Source organism: Thamnophis elegans, chromosome 2 (genome assembly GCF_009769535.1).
Source record: "Thamnophis elegans isolate rThaEle1 chromosome 2, rThaEle1.pri, whole genome shotgun sequence".
NCBI classification, from domain to species: Eukaryota; Metazoa; Chordata; class Lepidosauria; order Squamata; family Colubridae; genus Thamnophis; species Thamnophis elegans.
This window is the reverse complement of record NC_045542.1, coordinates 108,185,518-108,202,789: the sequence shown is the minus strand read 5'-3', so window position 1 is coordinate 108,202,789 and position 17,272 is coordinate 108,185,518. Positions and strand designations below refer to the sequence as shown.

The 17,272-nt window shown below is 36.3% G+C and overlaps 1 protein-coding gene across 1 annotated transcript in view; it reads right to left on the bottom strand.

Moving 5' to 3' along the window:
- The window catches only part of ATP2B2 (ATPase plasma membrane Ca2+ transporting 2), a 275,746-nt gene that overhangs the window by 25,661 nt on the left and 232,813 nt on the right, over positions 1 to 17,272 (bottom strand). Inside the window, exons 12-17 of the mRNA XM_032212393.1 lie at positions 13,383 to 13,624; positions 12,594 to 12,828; positions 8,763 to 8,942; positions 7,333 to 7,420; positions 4,450 to 4,556; positions 3,426 to 3,617 (exon numbers count right to left, since the gene is read on the bottom strand). Coding sequence (XP_032068284.1) covers positions 3,426 to 3,617; positions 4,450 to 4,556; positions 7,333 to 7,420; positions 8,763 to 8,942; positions 12,594 to 12,828; positions 13,383 to 13,624 — 1,044 coding nt within the window. The remainder of the gene's footprint in view (positions 1 to 3,425; positions 3,618 to 4,449; positions 4,557 to 7,332; positions 7,421 to 8,762; positions 8,943 to 12,593; positions 12,829 to 13,382; positions 13,625 to 17,272) is intronic.

Below are 17,272 nucleotides of genomic sequence, written 5' to 3'. Positions count from 1 at the left end.
ACCCCTCAAGACACAGAATTAGTCCTATTATCCTGGCATCTTTGCTGTAAAAATAAACCTGCTTTCAAGCATAGAATGCTTTTGTTGTTCCAATGTAAACAAGTTTTCTCCGCATTTTCAAATGGTAAAATCAGGCTGAGGATTGCAATGACAACTTGCTTTGCTTAAATTTACCATAAATATAACTGGATTAACCCAAAACAAATCCACCAACTGGAATATCCATATGCTACATATAAAAGTAATTTTCCATTCCTTCCACAGGTATTCCAGACTTCTTTTTTTCACCCAAATGTGATCTATAAGATCATCAATCATCCCAAAAATATTGGAACGTCATATGAGGAAGGGGAAAATGGAAACCCTCTCTCCTAATTAACCCATTTTCCTGTGATTTTTGTGCTCCTTAAGGAAAATAGGGACATATATGATTCTTGCAGGCATTTTGGACTACTACTCCCAGGATATAAATCCCAATAACTATGGAAGAAATAAAGTTGCTGTGTTGGGGGGAAAAAAAAGCTAAGATCTATGAAGAAGATTACAATATGGATTGCACCAACCAAACATGCTCAGATGCTAGAATATAGTTTGTAGCACCTTCGCTGCTGCTTTTCTTCCAAAAGCAGGAAGGTAACTTTCACTGAGCAATGTGACCTCATGTGTGATTGGGGAATATTTTGAACTGAACTTATCAAGTTATAATTCCAAACAGTTAAAAATTATTTCTTGAAGTGTTCATTTTTAAATGCTGTTCTCACCCCATATAAATCTCTATTTTAAAAGTATTTATTATGTAAGTGTCAGTAAAATCCAAAAGAATCACAGTATATAATGAAAAGCAAATTTATCACTTTGATCCATCCTATAAATTACACATGTGCAATTGTCAGCTGTTGTTTTGGGTAGCACAGCATTCTCACTATTTCCCATTACCAATCACTGCATGTTGCTTGGATGAGACTAATAATTGCCTACTAGTCTGCACAGTTCAGTCAAACATAAAAGCTCCTTCTGAACCACAGTCTAAGCATTAAATACAAATTAGTTTTTGGTACTTGGTGTAATGAAATTTCTACTGAAGTCCACAAGTCTTAAAGATGCCAAAGTTGGACACCTCAGTCTAGACCCTCAGAAAGGGATGAATAAGATAGGCCAACCTCCCATTTGGTGGAAAGGATTATTTCCATATATACTGTGTGTTTAAGTCCAATCAGGGAGAGAGGAATGGGAGCTCTGCTGAGCAATATCATGATTTATGCAATTCTTTCTATGTGTTCATTCAATACACGTTTAATCTTCCCAGCAATTACATCCTTCTACATAATCTAAAGCTATGCAAAAATAGATCAAATCCAAGCTTCTTAAATCATTAAAATATACGACTGGATAATTAAAATGTAGTTGGTTGGGTTTTAGCTTATCATGTTGTGCAAACCTAGAAGTTATGGCTTATTTAATTAATGATAGTTAATGTAAACCAGATAAATACCAGACTCTTAGTGAGTCAAGGAAATGCATTCTTTTCTCTAAAGTATTCCTCTCTTGGTTTTTATTTACTTATTGTCTTGCATAGCGTAATCAAATATTATTTATTGTAAATGTTGACCTGGCATTTCCCACACATGCATATTTTTAACTAGAGTGTTTCCTTTGAGGGGTTGTTTCTCAGAGGGACTAATAACCTTGAAGAAATCAATAGTTACACCTTGAAAAATTTAGCAGGTTAACTTGGGGGGAGTTTCAATGTTGTGGCTTCCAAAAGAGATCGCCTCAGGTTTCACTTGGCCATATCATGATGACAAGGTAAACTTATTCTGTACAGTACACCTAATGACTTATTCATAATTCGCTCTGTGAGGCTGAATTTCCCTGTTGCACCAGAGTGAACAATATGTGCTATTGTGAATAATGTTTTCAAAGGTAGATTTTGTTACAAGCTTCTATAGACAAGGCATATATACATAGAGAGGGACACACACACACACACACACACACGCATACACAAAGAGAGAGGGAGGAGGGAGGGAGGGAGGGAGAGGGAGGGAGGGAGGGAGGGAGAGAGAGAGAGAGAGAGAGAGAGAGAGAGAGAGAGACTCTTTTGTACTCCACAACTTTTGAAAATCATGATAGCATATTTCACTTGTTTACAACTGGCACATGTAAAAAAGTGTGTGTGTGTGTGTGTGTGTGTTCCAGAAGAAAATAGATTAAAACAAATTTTCTATAAAATACAGCATGGGAAGCCTGACAACATGAAGATGGAATAAAGAGAGATGAAATAGCACCAGAAAAGGAAAAGAAAGAAAAAAAGAAGAAAAAAGAATTAGGGGAGGGATCTTAATTGGATGAAGATGAGACAAGGGAAAAGGATAATAAGTTAAGGGAGAAAGAAAAAGTGAAAAAAGTTTAGGATTGCAAAAAGATTCACTAGATAAAACGATAGTTTTCTGACTCAAATTCAAATATGTGACATTGTTAATCAGCCTATTATGTTTTCAAGAATGTTAGAGGAATGAAGGAAATAATATTGAGCGTTTTGCTTTTTAAAAGCAAAATAAAACCATATGCATACCGTAAACCTTTGCTTTATTTAAAAGAGGATTATAAATCAATTACTAAAATGCATAAGTTCCTCTACAATATACCAGTGGCTCTCCCTAGTCCATATAGTAGCTAAAAAAGATTATTGCATAGGTTGCTCCCAGTAATTACAATATTGTAAACAAAAAAAAAGGTGTGGAAGGTGGCTATATGAGTAATCCGCACTTGATGGTAATTGGGTCCAGGAACCCTATCACTAAATAATGTAATCAAAAGTAGATATGTGATTGCCCTGACTTATGATAGCAGTTCCAGCAATTTCAGTTGCTGTCATTAGATGAATCTTGTGATGTTGCATGCAATTATCATTTGAGACCTCCTCCCAGCTTCTCCATTGACTCTGCATGTCAGAAGCCAACAGAAATTCACAAATGACAGTTATATGACCTCTGATCGCTACAATGTTGCAATTGCAAATTGTTTGCTTGGTACCTGAATCATGATCATGTGACCATGGCCACAACTCTGAGACCCAATCCTAAGTACCCCTCATTCAGTACGGTCACAAGTTTGAACAGGTGCTGAACAAATGGTGATTCAATGAGGATTACCTCTATAACCCAAAATGCTATCCTCCAATTATGGTACTTTTTGAATCAATCTAATTTCTTGGGAGATTTAAATATTCACATAACCTGAGGTCTTTGTTTCCAAATCTCGTGGATTTTTGCCTAGCATATGGACACAATGCAGTGACCTGCTTTAACCACCACACAAAGTATTGCTTGGGGCTGCTACCAAAGAAATAAGACCTATGTGTTTATAAAATAAATAGAACACTGCAATGCCCAGAGTGGACTTTAGTTTACTCTGAGCCTTACCTGGGTAATGCAAGCACCAGTGAAAGCCACGATCACAGCCACCACGTTTACGGTAAGCTGGAACTGCAGGAACTTAGAAATACTGTCATAAACATTACGGCCCCACATTACAGCTTTCACAATACTACTGAAGTTGTCATCTGTGAGGATAATATCAGAAGCTTCCTTTGCCACATCTGTTCCTGCAATACCCTGAAAAATAAAGAGATGCCAATAATACTTTTCTAGAAGGAGCAATAAGAAATCAGTTTGGATGAGTACCCAACATTGGTGGGATATGACCACTACGCCCCGGTTCGGGCTTATTGGTGCCTGCTGGGAGCACCAGATACCGTTCTGGTACAGTGTTCCAGAGGGCTCACCCGCCCATCCTCCTTATGTGTATTTGAATCGATCGGGGCTTTCGCACACATGCATGGAGTGTATTGCGCCTGCACAATGCTCCACTGAGCAGCTGGAGTGTTACAGGTGGTAAGTATGCATTTGCGTGTTGCGTGTGTGCTGCATGTGTGCACGTTGTGGACGCCGGGCCCCGTTGCAGTGTACCAGTTGCAACGGGATCCAGAATCCACCACTGGTACCCAAATATGGTCTACAAGGTCAGAAAAAAGGGATTTTCCCCCAGAATACTTTACTCTTAAATATCTGTTGAGGGATAAAATAGCAGCCAAGATCCAAAACAGTGTGAAAGTAATTTCTTGGACTAGCTCCCTTCAACAGATTTTGTACAGCAGATGGCAAGCATACTGGAATCTGTTTGTGATCTGGCATATTGCTCAGAGCTGAAGTTTTAGTTATTACCCAACTACCCTTACAAAGAACATATTTTCAAAACCATTTAGAAAATCCAGGTAATGCAACAAAATAGTATAAGCTAATATTATTAAAACATATTGCAGCATTAGAGTAGATTGAAAGAATCACTGAGAACAATTTTTTCATCATTAAAAAAACTTTGGGGGAATATTTAAACCAATTCCAAATGCAATGCATTCACTCAAACAAGAAACAAACTGAAATATACCATTGCAAAGCCAACATCAGCTTTTTTAAGAGCTGGTCCATCATTAGTTCCATCACCAGTCACTGCTACAACCTGCCTCTGTTCCACTTGCGTGCTGTCAATGATACCTGCAAAATATGGCAATGCATTCTTAAGGAATCATGTAAATATGTTATGCATGTTAGAAATCTGCCCAACTTCAGGAGACTCAGTGCATTATGAAATATTAAGAGCAACAGAGATTTTAAAAGATGAAAAAACTATGTATGCCTCAGAAGAAAAGCAGATAACATGTCTATGAAGATTCTCAATCCTCCAGGTCATGGTTGTCCGAAAGGTGCTTTTTCAATAGGCATCTGGACTTTCCGGTCGAGTTACCTCTTGCAAAATCACCTTTGGGACATGCAGATAATATATAAAATATTAAAAGGATCTTACTACCAACCCTAATCCAAATCTTGAAGGAAAACCCAAGCTTTCAAAGTCTTTTCAAAGATAGTCAGGATGTACCATATGGATCTTTATGAAGATTATATTCCAGCAGACAGACAAAATAGAGAAGGACTCCTTTCAGGATTTTTCCAGGTGACATCTTTGATCATCAGTTTGACTTAACTGGAGTTAGTTTACTCTATCAATTGTACAGAGCAAGCAGAAATAGTTGGTCCACAGACTTCCAGAAATCGTCTGACAGAACAATTAACTAGTGGAACAAGTTGCCTTCAGAAGTTGCGGGTGCTCACTGGAGGTTTTTAAGAAGAGATTGGACAGTCATTTGTCCAGAATGATATAGGGTGCTTGTGCAGAGGGTTGGACTAGAAGACCTCCAAGATCCCTTCCCACTCTTATTCTGCTAAGTGCTTTATGGGTGGTAAATACTACTAACTACACAGTCAAGATATTGCAATGGAGTTTGGACAGGACAAATACGCTCTCCTCATCTTCAATAGGGGATAGCTTAGATTACTATACCGCTTCATAGTGCTTTACAGCCCTCTCTAAGCCGTTTACAGAGTCAGCATATTGTCCCCAACCATCTAGGTCAGACAAGTAATAAAAACATCCGGTTGTTTTACTGGATGAAGAAGATTACCACAAATATCTAGGCAAGATAACAGCATCAAGCACATTGAAGTCAAGAAGAAAGTTAGGAGTGAACACATCAGAAGAGTGAATATCTTATTGTCCAAACTCAGTGGCAGGAATATCATCAAGGTAACGGACACCTGAGAAATTCCAGTCATTAGATATATAACTGTAATAGTAGACTGGACTCAAGCTGAAGTAAAAAATCACAGATAGGAAGACACCAAAAATAATGCCAATAAATTATGCTCTTCATCCACATCCATTAGAATCTATCATCTCGTTGATAGATTCTAATTTTCAAGAAGCATAAGAGGTGTGAAATATGCATGTACACCAGATAGTTGAATAAGAAAAAAAAAGTGGGATCCTGATTAATTCTTCAAGCAGAAGAACATGCATATGGTCAAAAATAAGTGTCCCAAACAATTCTGTGTAACTTTAAATGAAATTCATTTAAAAAAAGCAAAAGATGCTCCCAAGCCAAAAGCACTCTTCTTCCATTATAGGCCTTATTCCGTTCTTTTCCTGCTGGCTCTGCCGTTTGCTGAGTGCTTTCACCACCGTTTTAAACTGAAGTTATATAAGACATTCAGGTCTGTTTTATTTATGCCATAATCTTATGCTCTGCAACCCATCTCGTTTAGATTCATTTTTACCATCACTCTACCCTGCTAACTGCATTTCCCCTACAAAAGAGTTCATTTTTGTCCTATTGTATATTAAGTGGATGAGTAATTGGAAAAGAGGAGGGGTTGCATCTTTCAATGCAGGCTGAGATGAAATGAATTTTGAGAGCTTAATTCTCCAAGATTCTAACAGCCTAAACATTTTAGCAGGATTTATGACATCAAATAAAGCAAATGTTAGATTGACTGTTGTGAATGTACACATGTGTGGCTTTGTATGCATTATTTTAAATATACATGTTTGATCCTTTTTAGAGTTGGACAATGAAGTGAGAAGGCACATGCTTTACTTTCTTGTGATCAGTACCAAAGGCATAATTATTATTAAATTGGAGAGCAACAACAGTATACGTTTTATAGACTAGCATCAATAATAAAATGGCCAACTCCTATGGTGGAAGACAGCAAAAAGTATTTCTCACTGACATGATCAGACCTGGGAAGATGATGCAAAAAGATGTACAAAGGCAAAGACTATTGAACTCTTACACCTCAAAATATGGGCATTTCACAAAGGATAGACTGATTTTGCACATCTGGATTTTGCTGGCAATTATTGCTCTTGATTGGAATAGTTGAAAAAATATAGCATTCATTATAAAAGATGTGTGGAAACCAAAATATAGGTTTGGGGTAAGTGTCATTTAATGTAATGTAATTTAATTTATTCAGTGTAGAGGCTGCCCAACTCTAAAAGATGTTGAGAAGCTAACAAGGTAACAATAATGCACAATATGAGTCAGAAACAATACAAAGAAGGATCAAAATATCAATATGATGAGTCAGAAATAAAATCAATAAAATAAAGTTAAAAAGAACAAAATAAAACCCAATATGGAAGTCCAGCAAATACATCTCACAGGGATTCCATCCACCCTAGCCCAGGAACCTAAGAGAATGGCCAGGCTTTCCATAATATCATCAGGAAGAGATTAAGTTCATTCTAGAAGGCAAGTGGCACAATAAACATTCTTATCATCAAAAAGTTGTTACACCTACTTTCTTGGAGCAATGTGCCTTATGACTTATGTTCAGGAAATTGCGTAAAGGAAGCAAACTGTTTAAATTTGCTACAAAAGCCATCATAAAGTAACAGATATGTAGAGATACATCCAAAGCACAATCTTACCTTTTACCAAAGTATGTTTATCTGTGGGTGATGAACGAGCAAGGACACGAAGTTTTGGCCATATCTTATCAATGCGTTCCTGCTCTATCTGAAAGTAATAAAAAGGGTAACAAAAAGAATGCATTCATCATTCTTCAATTCATTTCAGTGTCATTTTTAAAAACATCACTTTTAAGGATGAGAAGAAATATTCCATTCCCCATTCAAATTAATATGCCATAGATTGTTGTCTGATATTGTTGTACTATTTTTTTAGTATTGTGCTACTTTCAACATCTTGTTCTCAATATTCCTGATGAATACCAGATTAGTTTTTTCTACATAGTTTCTGCATCAGGTTTTTTAAATAAACGAAATAGGAATTTTCTAAACTTACAAAAACACTTGTGATTAAATGTAGAATAGATTTCTGTCATATCTTAGTGGGATCAGTCCAGTGGTAGGATTCAAATTTTTTTTACTACCGGTTCTGTGACCATAGCTTGGTGGGCATGGCTTGGTGGGCATGGCAGGGGAAGGATAATATAAAATCTCAATTTCCTCCAGATCAGATGGGACTCGGGAGGCAGAGAATAGATGGGGGTGGGGCCAGTCAGAAGTGGTATTTATCAGTTCTCCGAACAACTCAAAATTTCTGCTATTGGTTCTCCAGAACTGGTCAGAACCTGCTAAATACCACCTATGGATCATTTTATTATGAATAATCAAAAATTTTATGGAGGAAGGGAGGAACAGAGGGAGGGAGGCTGACCTGTGTTTTATAGTTATGATTTATACAAATATTAATAAAAGTGATTTTAGTGTGATTGTACGCAAAATAAACTCCAATAGGAGGCAATAGTTGAGGGAGGAAGTGTGAAGTCATTTGTGCTCTCTGAACTTGGTTGTTTGCTCACAGACATTTCATTACCTAACAGATAGTATCATCAGTATAAGGGACCTAGCTGAGTTTCCACTAATGATGTTACCTAGTTGTGTGAGAAAAGATTTGCAAGCAAATAAGCAAGCTCAAAAAGCAACAAAAACTTCACATTACATAATCTCTTTAAAAAGGATTGCAAACTAAGCTTCAATCCTGATTTTGAGAAATGGTGATAACTAGTTTTTATCAATTCAGATGTTGTTTCCAGGAAAGTACAAGTCACTTATTAAAAGGAACAGGGAACCGATAAAACAGGGCATGGAGCTTTTTCAAACAGTACCACATTTTGATGAGCAGTAATGAAAACTGAAATGTATGCAAAGGTTTGACTTACTCCTGATAATTTCTGTCAGCAATTAATATTACAGTATTGCCATTTTTAATGATATCTCTTGCACAGAAAACTAAAAAAAATGGGGGTCAACAGTCCATTAAATACAAAAAGTGCTTTCTCTTTCCAGTTCTTTAACAATTGGACAGAATATATGCTGTTCTGCACATGACTTACATCTCCCTTCTCATTTCGAATCCTTCGATTAAATTCCTTTCCTTCAATACAGAGGAAATCTTCACCAGGGTGAATAATTCCACATTTTATGGCAATGGCACGAGCTGTATTGATGTTATCTCCCGTAACCATGCGAACTGTAATTCCAGCTCGCTGGCACTTTCTTATGGCTTCTGGGACCTAATCAAACAGTGACATGGAATGGAAGAAGATGGAACAGAAAAGCAGGATATAGCATAATAATAACTCATAAGAACCGTACTTTGGAATGAAGTATTTTCAAATATTGAAAACTGCATCATTAGTAAATGAAAATGAGAGACATCATGGGCCTTTTGGTGTTGTAAGGATATACAGCCCCTAAGAATATAACATATATGGCAAAAAGACATTCTGAAGAGTTTGCAGAATGCCACGTACTCTAATTACTAGTTTATAGACTTATTTTTTATGTCCTTAGAAACAAACTGATTGCCAATGAGGAATGGATATTTTACTTTTGAAAGAAGATGGAAATCATATTAAGATCCTGCTTAAACCAGAATTTTAAAAGAATTTAATTTGGAAAAAAAACACTAGAACCATAAGAAATCATAATACTAGAAAGAAGGCATGGGTTGAGTAAGCAAATATCAACCCAATGGCACAAATTCGTTCTGCTATTTCTTTAACATAAAATAACAATGTGCTCCAATTGTTTTACCTGAAAAGCACATACCATTTGTGGAAGTGGAAAAGAACTGCTAGTGAAGGATCACATTTCTTATACACCACAACTGTGCACTGCCATGGTGATAAGCTTGTTTGAATCTATGAGTAGGATGTTAATGTTTGTACAGAGCAGGGGTGGGCTGCTCTTGATCTCCAAGTTCCACATTTCTTTTCTTTCCCTTTTTCTTTGCCTTTTTCCCCTTTTATTATGTATTATAAATATTAATTCATTCTATTGTTTCCATATCTAAATGTTTCTATAAAATGTTTAAAAACTATTAACAATCTATTATTGAAAAGCTTGGAATATTGAGAGTAGAAAAGAGAAATAAAACATGTTCTATAAATATTAATTACAGATTAACATAGCAGTATAACAGGCATAAAATTATTTAGCTTTCTCATCCCAGTTGAATGTATCATTGAAGAGCCACTACAAAACGCAGCAAAATAGATGTTTCATGTTTTTAAGAGATTAAGGGTTGCAGTGGGCATGGCAATGAGAGAAGAGTTAGAGTTGTGGGATTTTTTTTATAGTGTTAATCTCATATAAGGTTCACATCACATTTTTGCCTATTTAATGTTTTATAACGGTTAAAAAATAATTGTCATGCTGTGCTGCATACAAATAAAGTCTCCTCAAGACAAGAAGATCTGGCAATTTCTTAAGAACACTATGGAATGGGTTTTCATTGTTTTCCTCTAGAATTGTTTGTTTGTTTGTTTTCTTGCTTGCTTGCTTAGGTTTTGGATTCTCTGGCGGCTTTCCATCCAAGTCTTAAATAGGCCTTCTTAGCTTTCTAAGATTGAGCAAGGTCATCCAGATAGTGAGAAGAGCCACACAAAAACGTAGCCCAGAAAGCACCTGAGGCTCAGGAACAACCTCCCATCTTTATCTCAATGAGTCCAACAGAGAAATGAGGCCATGCTATGCTGCGTTTACTACTAGGATACGACTTGAACTCCAGGATTAGTTTAAAAAGCAACCCACTATAAGGATCACTTAAGAACTGTTCCTCTACTTTGTAGATCAATTATCACAATTTTTCTACTGTCTATTGAATTGAGCAATTCCTCTATCAGCCACGGGGCAATCAGTAAAATCTGTTTTATCTTCATGTATTTTATATCCACATTCAGAGCTCCCCATTATTACTATGTAATGACTATAATTGCTTTTTCTCTCACTACATGGTTGCCTTCCTTTCCCTCCAGGCATCCAGCTGCTGGTAGAAGTGCTAATAACTAAGCATGTCTCTTAATTCAGTTATAACTACTGATTAGTTCATAAGAAAGAGAGCAATACAGACATTACAACCTATGGTAAACCCACAAATTAATAAAATGTGAAACATAAAATAGACAACTTGAACAAATTTGCAGAACAATAAATTTGAACTGATTTGATATTAACTGCATCACAATTTTCTAGCACAAATGCAAACAGGATTGTCTGATTATGCAAATTCCAACCATAGGGGAAATAGCTACTCCAGGATCTGACGTTTTAGGAGTGAAGAATGGCTTTCCCAGGAGGATTAATCTTTGTATCTTCAAGTTGAATTCTTTAGGGCAATTTTTTTTCCTTTTTTTTTCAATATATATTTGGAAGTTTTTATCTGGGATTCGTAACACATTTGCGCATGAAAAAAGTACTCAAATTACCTTTAACACAAGCTGGGCCCTAGGGAAATAAATGTTGAGGTATCACTTTTGTCAAAATAAAGCAATCATATAAGCCATTCTAACCTACTTGTTCTACTATACTGCAGTTCATACTTAAAATGCTGAAAATTTAAGTGTGGATCTAAACCAGAGATGCGTGAACTGCTGAAAACTCTCCACATCAGTAGGTCATTGCTGCTATCTCAGATTTTCCTTAAAAAAGCAAATAAACTACAATTATAACACTCTTTTCAAAAGAATATGATTGTGAAAGCAAAAATAAGTAAATAGTTAAGAGTGGTTCTCCATGAGTAAGTAACATCTTCCAGTTCTGTTAAGTTCCTATCCCTTGCAAAGAAAAATTATAGTTCCCAGTCAGAATCACGATACCATTTATTCTGGTGTTTTAAAACTTGTCTTACTGTGTCTAGAAATAGGGGAAAGGTGGGGTTTCTGCTAGCTTTCTCCCTGAAGAGTTATTATTACTGAAGAAATTAATGAATAACACAATGCAAGACTCTCACACACATCCCCCAGCCATTGCATAAACTGCTTTACCCCACCCAAACCTTTCAAACCAAATGGTGAAATGACTTTTCTATTAAAATGAATGAGAATGGTTGAAATCAATGCTAGTTAACTAGTTAAGTGTCACAAAGTCACATTTGATTCTGGGGCATTCTATAAATGAAAGCTTGCCATTTCAACGTCATTTCAAACTCTCCATTTGTTTGATTGCATCTATTCATTGCCTTTCTTTTTCTAGTCCTACTTTGTTCTTGTTCATTGCCTGCTTGCATCACATGCCAACATTATGTGAGATTCTGCTTGATGCACATCACCTCAAGAGAGCAATCAAGTCTTTCTGTGGTCAAGGAATGACTGGTTCTTCCTGCAATTCTCAGAACTTTTCATGGCCGCTATTCAGAAGCACCTACATTTCTCTTTCACTTTCTCTGTTTAGCGTTTACAGACTTCCAGCACCACCAGAAGTCTACTGCTCTAACTATTCTGATCTTTGTTGTACTTGAAAAAGCCCTTCTGCTTCACAATCTGATCTAGGCCTGCTATTGTTTTCCTTTGTAGAATTAATTTCCAGCATCCTGTCCATCTTTATTTTGGAGTCCAAGGAAACAAATGTTTCTACCATTTTCATTTCATCAATCGCAAATTCATTAAGCATGCATAATATTTGTCTTCTTAGATAAAGGGGGGTAAACAGCACACACCTTAAATAAATAAATGAGTATTAGCAAAATAGTTCAAATTCTTAGAGTCAAATGAGAATTCTAAAGGAATTCACATATTCATGTTGTTTTTATATTGTGTTATGTTTGGAAATATTGAAAAGTTGACATTTTTAAAAAAGACCTGTTTTTTTAAACTGCCCACAGAGGGGGGGGGGGGACCCTCTGTGCTTCTTGGGCTTTTTGTTTTGCTTTAGAGTATTTTTACCTCAGGTCTTACAGGATCTTCTATGCCAACCACACAAATGCATGTAAGATCGTTTAAAATATCATTTTCATTGTCCCATTCTGGTTCAGGATCGCTGGGAAAGTCTCGATAAGCAACACAGATGGTTCTCAATCCATCACAGGCCATGGGCTCAATCACTTTCTTAACCATCTCATCTCTGTCACGAGGTCTAAAAATGCGAAGCTCTCCTGCAGCATTAAGAATCTTAGAACATCTGGAAAGAAAGGAAAACCAATGACTGGATCACAACTGCAAAGAAGTAAGATTCAACAATTGAAAGGGATGAATGAGATTATGGCATTTAGAATATTTTTTTAAAAAAAAATAGCAGCAGCCACTTCGATCATATCTGCCTCAAATAATGAGTGACGAAATTCCAATTAACAAAATAAAACTTTTTTTCAAACAAAGAGACTATGTCAAAAGATCTCTTTATCATCTCCCTTTCTGTTTTAGTCCAAATTCTGCTCAAAGCAAGTACTTATAATAAAGAAAAACAGATCTTGATGGCACTTGATCGGTGACATTTCATACATATTTTATTCAGAATTGTCCAGTAAATGATGATGCACTAAAAGAACAAATGTATAAACAAATTTTACATAAAAGAATATCCCATTGTTTTTATGAAAAATTGGAGTTTCATTACGGATACATCTATCTGGTTGACAGTCTGTGGCAGTAGTATATTTATATTCAGAAAGCAACTGGGAACACCTCCCTATAGAATTAATGAAAAAGGGTTCAAAACAAATACCGTGCACATACTTCTTTAGGACAATTTCAGAAGCCCCTTTGCTATACATTCGGAAGCTGTCATCTGGCATTTTAATGACAGTGCTCATTGACTTTCTCACAGAGTTAAATGTGTAAACTTTGTAGAGTTTCTCTTCAGGCATTTGATTTCGAACAGGCTGATAATCCTGCTTTAGATCCACCACAAATCCAAGCAATCCACATTCTGTCTTGTTGCCAACCTGACGAGGTAGACCACCTTCCTTTTCTGGTGGCTAAGGAGAGAGGGAAAAAATGAACTTCAGGGTTTGTCATTCAGCATCCTCACTTGATGTCATCTGTGATGGCATGTCTCCTTCCCTATTATTATCATTTTTAGATAGCCCTCAGCTTATGACCAGAATTAGGACTGGAACTTCTGTCATTAATAGCAATAGCACTTAGACTTAAATACCACTTCATAGTGCTTTTTTTACTGCCCTCTCTAAGCAGTTTACCGAGTCACCCTATTGACCCCAACAATCTGGGTCCTCATTTTACCCATCTCAGAAAGATGGAAGGCTGAGTCAACCTTGAGGGGGTGAGATTTGAACTGCTGAACTACAGCTAGCAGTCAGCTGAAGTAGCCTGCAGCAATACTGCACTCTAACCGGCTCAATAAGCAAATCATGCAGTTTCCCCCATTGACGTTGCTTATGGAAATCCCCCAGGGCAGGTTGTAAATGCTAAGCACATGACTCTAGGATGCTGCAGCTGTAGAAAATACATGCCAGTTACCAAGCACCAAAATCTTGACCATGTGACCATGGGGATATTGAGACAGTCACAAGTGCAAGGATCAGCTGTAAGTCACTTTTTTCATTGCCATCGTAACTTTCAATGGTTGGTAAACAAATGGTCAAGATCTATTTTTTGAAAGAAAAACAGTTGCAGAAACCTGAAAAGTATATTAGAGCATTACGAAGAGATTTTGGTGCTTTAAGAGTGTTTCTATTCCACATTGCTTTCAGATTCCATTTCTTTCCAAAGTGAAACAAAGCAGGAAAAAAATCACCCTATTGCTGGTTTGGTTGCTTTCCATATCATAACAACAAAAAGTTCAGATTTAAACTGCATATAATTAAGATAGCTTTTAATTTGAAGACCAGAGTAAATGGTCTAGCCATTGCATTTAAAAACAAAAGAAAACTACACATTTAAAATATTTCTGTCCCATCCTATGTTCCTAACAAAAAAATTAAAATAGAATAGAATAAAATAGAATAGATTTTTTAAAATGATCCCAAAATAGTACTTTAAAGCTAGTTTGAAAACATGGTTACATATAACCATATGTAATGCAACGGAGCTTAAAATTTGCTTTGCTGCAAAGCAATGATTAATATTTACAAATAGGAAGAAAGCAATTGTTCTGTAGTTCATCTGAACATTAGTTTTGGTCTGGATGTTCTCAGAGCAAATCCTTTCATAGCTATGTGTATTGACACTAGGTACTTTGAAGTAAGATATTGTCAGTCATTTACAATTTTCAATTTTCAAAGTGGATATAATAATGACATGGAAGCATTGTGATCATCATAGGTTTCACAAGAAGCTTAATCTAAATTAAGTTCTCCAGATTTGTCAGATTTCAATTGCCAAAGCTGATGTAGTATAATGTTTGGACCCAATGTTTGGACTGGGAATTCTAAAAGAAATAGAAAAGGGGAGCACTGTGTATGTTATAACGTAGAACTCCTGAAGGTAACATATCAAATATAAGTCTAGCATATGAATAAAAGAAAAATAAATAATTCTCATCTTAGGAAAGCATTGTAGAAGACAAAGTCATTTGAAGGAGGAATACTGCCATCTAAAGTCATGGTGTTTTTCCTGCTTTCAGGAATGTAACAAGTACTTGAAAAATTTTTGTAATCAATACATTTATTGTGGAATGTTTAGTCTTCTGGACTGATAGTCAATTCCATCAAATGAAGGTAAACTAAAAGTCTTCTAGTAACTGAAAGCACTAAAAAAAATTGCAATATAAAGATACTTATTTGGAGGGAAGAAAGGGTTGGGAAGGTTGAATACGTTTGATCTGATGCATGACTTAGGAGCTTACTTCTAGGTAAACATACTTAGGATTCCGCCACATTCTGAATTACAGGTCATATTGAGAAATATAGCTCAAGATGCTGGCAGTTCAGCCTTTCTGTTTCGCTTCCACTAATGATCAAGGGGGCATCCTATAAGGGATGTGCAAAAGTTCTGAAGAAGTACTTCACTTTTGCCTAACTCCTGGGAACTCTGCTGGTGGTGCCAATATCCAGGAGAAGTTTATGTACATACACTTCTTCTCATCTTCTCCCACCTATCCAAGCCAACTTCAGTGGGAGTTCCCCAATTTTTACCAATCTGAAAGAGATTTGTGGTTTAAATGAAGGACACTCCCAAAGATGAGCAATCTCAATGTATATGTTTCACAGATAAACATGGCATTGATAAACATGACATTGATAAACATGATACTAATTATACATTTATATGATATTATACATTTTTTCTACTGTATTTACCTGCCAAACCAATTTCCATACTGCTGTCAATCTAGAGCAGATTATTAGTTAAAATAATAATGTGCATGACTGCATTCCCACTCATGCTAGTAATACTATTACCAAATTTGCAGATGATACAACAGTGGTGAGACTCATCTTTGGGGGAGATGAGTCTGTCTATTGAGATGAGGTGGACCAGTTGCTTTCATGATGTGGAGACAATAATTTGGTCCTCAATACCAATAAGATCAAGGAGTTTATAGTGGATTATAGAAGGAATAGATCAGACATCCAGCCCTTGCTTATCAATGGAGACTGAGTGGAGCAAGTGGCCAGTTTTAAGTTTCTGGGTGTTATCATAAAAGAGGACCTGGGGCCCTCACATTGCAGTACAGGTCAAAAGGGCCCAGCAGAGATTAAACTACCTGAGACTTCTCAGGAAACAACAACTGGATGAAAAACTGCTGGTGACCTTCTACTGCACAATAGTATTTTAACTTACTGCACAGTGGCAGATAGGACAGCACTCCAGAAGGTTAACATCATTGCCCAGAGGATCTTTGGTTGCCTTCTCCCCTCTTTGGAAGAGCTTTATAGCTCCCTTAAGAAAGTACAAACTATTCTTAAAGATCCATCTTATCCTGGGTACCCTTTTTTTTAACTATTACCATCTGGCAGATGGTAAAAGATCATAAAAACAAGGACAAATAGGCTGAAAAACACTTCTATCCCAGGAAAGTAACTATATTGAATTCTATGGTATAGTGCAATATTAATGCAATAACGATTTTCAATTCAAGTGTATAGAATGTGAAGGATATGTATTTGTGTTTTATTTTTATAATTATAAAGTACACTGAAGATGGCATTTAATTTCATTGTATGAGGTGCAATGACAATAAAGTAAAGTAAACTAAAAATTTTACATTCCCTTTATCCTCTTCAACGTTATTAGCCATTCATCCTTAATGTCATAAAAATGCAAAAATATGAATACAAGATAGCAGGAAAACACACTTAAATACATACACTAACTTCTATAAAAATATTTGGAATGTTAAAATAACCTACTGATGAACCAACAATGTTCAACATCAGATGCAGCCATGGACAGCCCTTCTTCCTGGATTTGGTAGTTATGAGAGCATCTTCAAAGATACTCTCAATATACAAGCAGGGTTATTCAGGAGAAGGCAATAGCCTATCTATATTCTGGTCTTCAGCATTTAGGGCTCACTGCTATCATCTAGAATTGTACCTGACCACACATAAAGCCACTTGTATCCTGCAGTAATAGTACTTCAGAAATATTCTTCACAGCAAGTCCTCTCTAAAGAAAATGCAATAACAATCCAGAGAGAAGTCATGGGAGGACAAGTACCT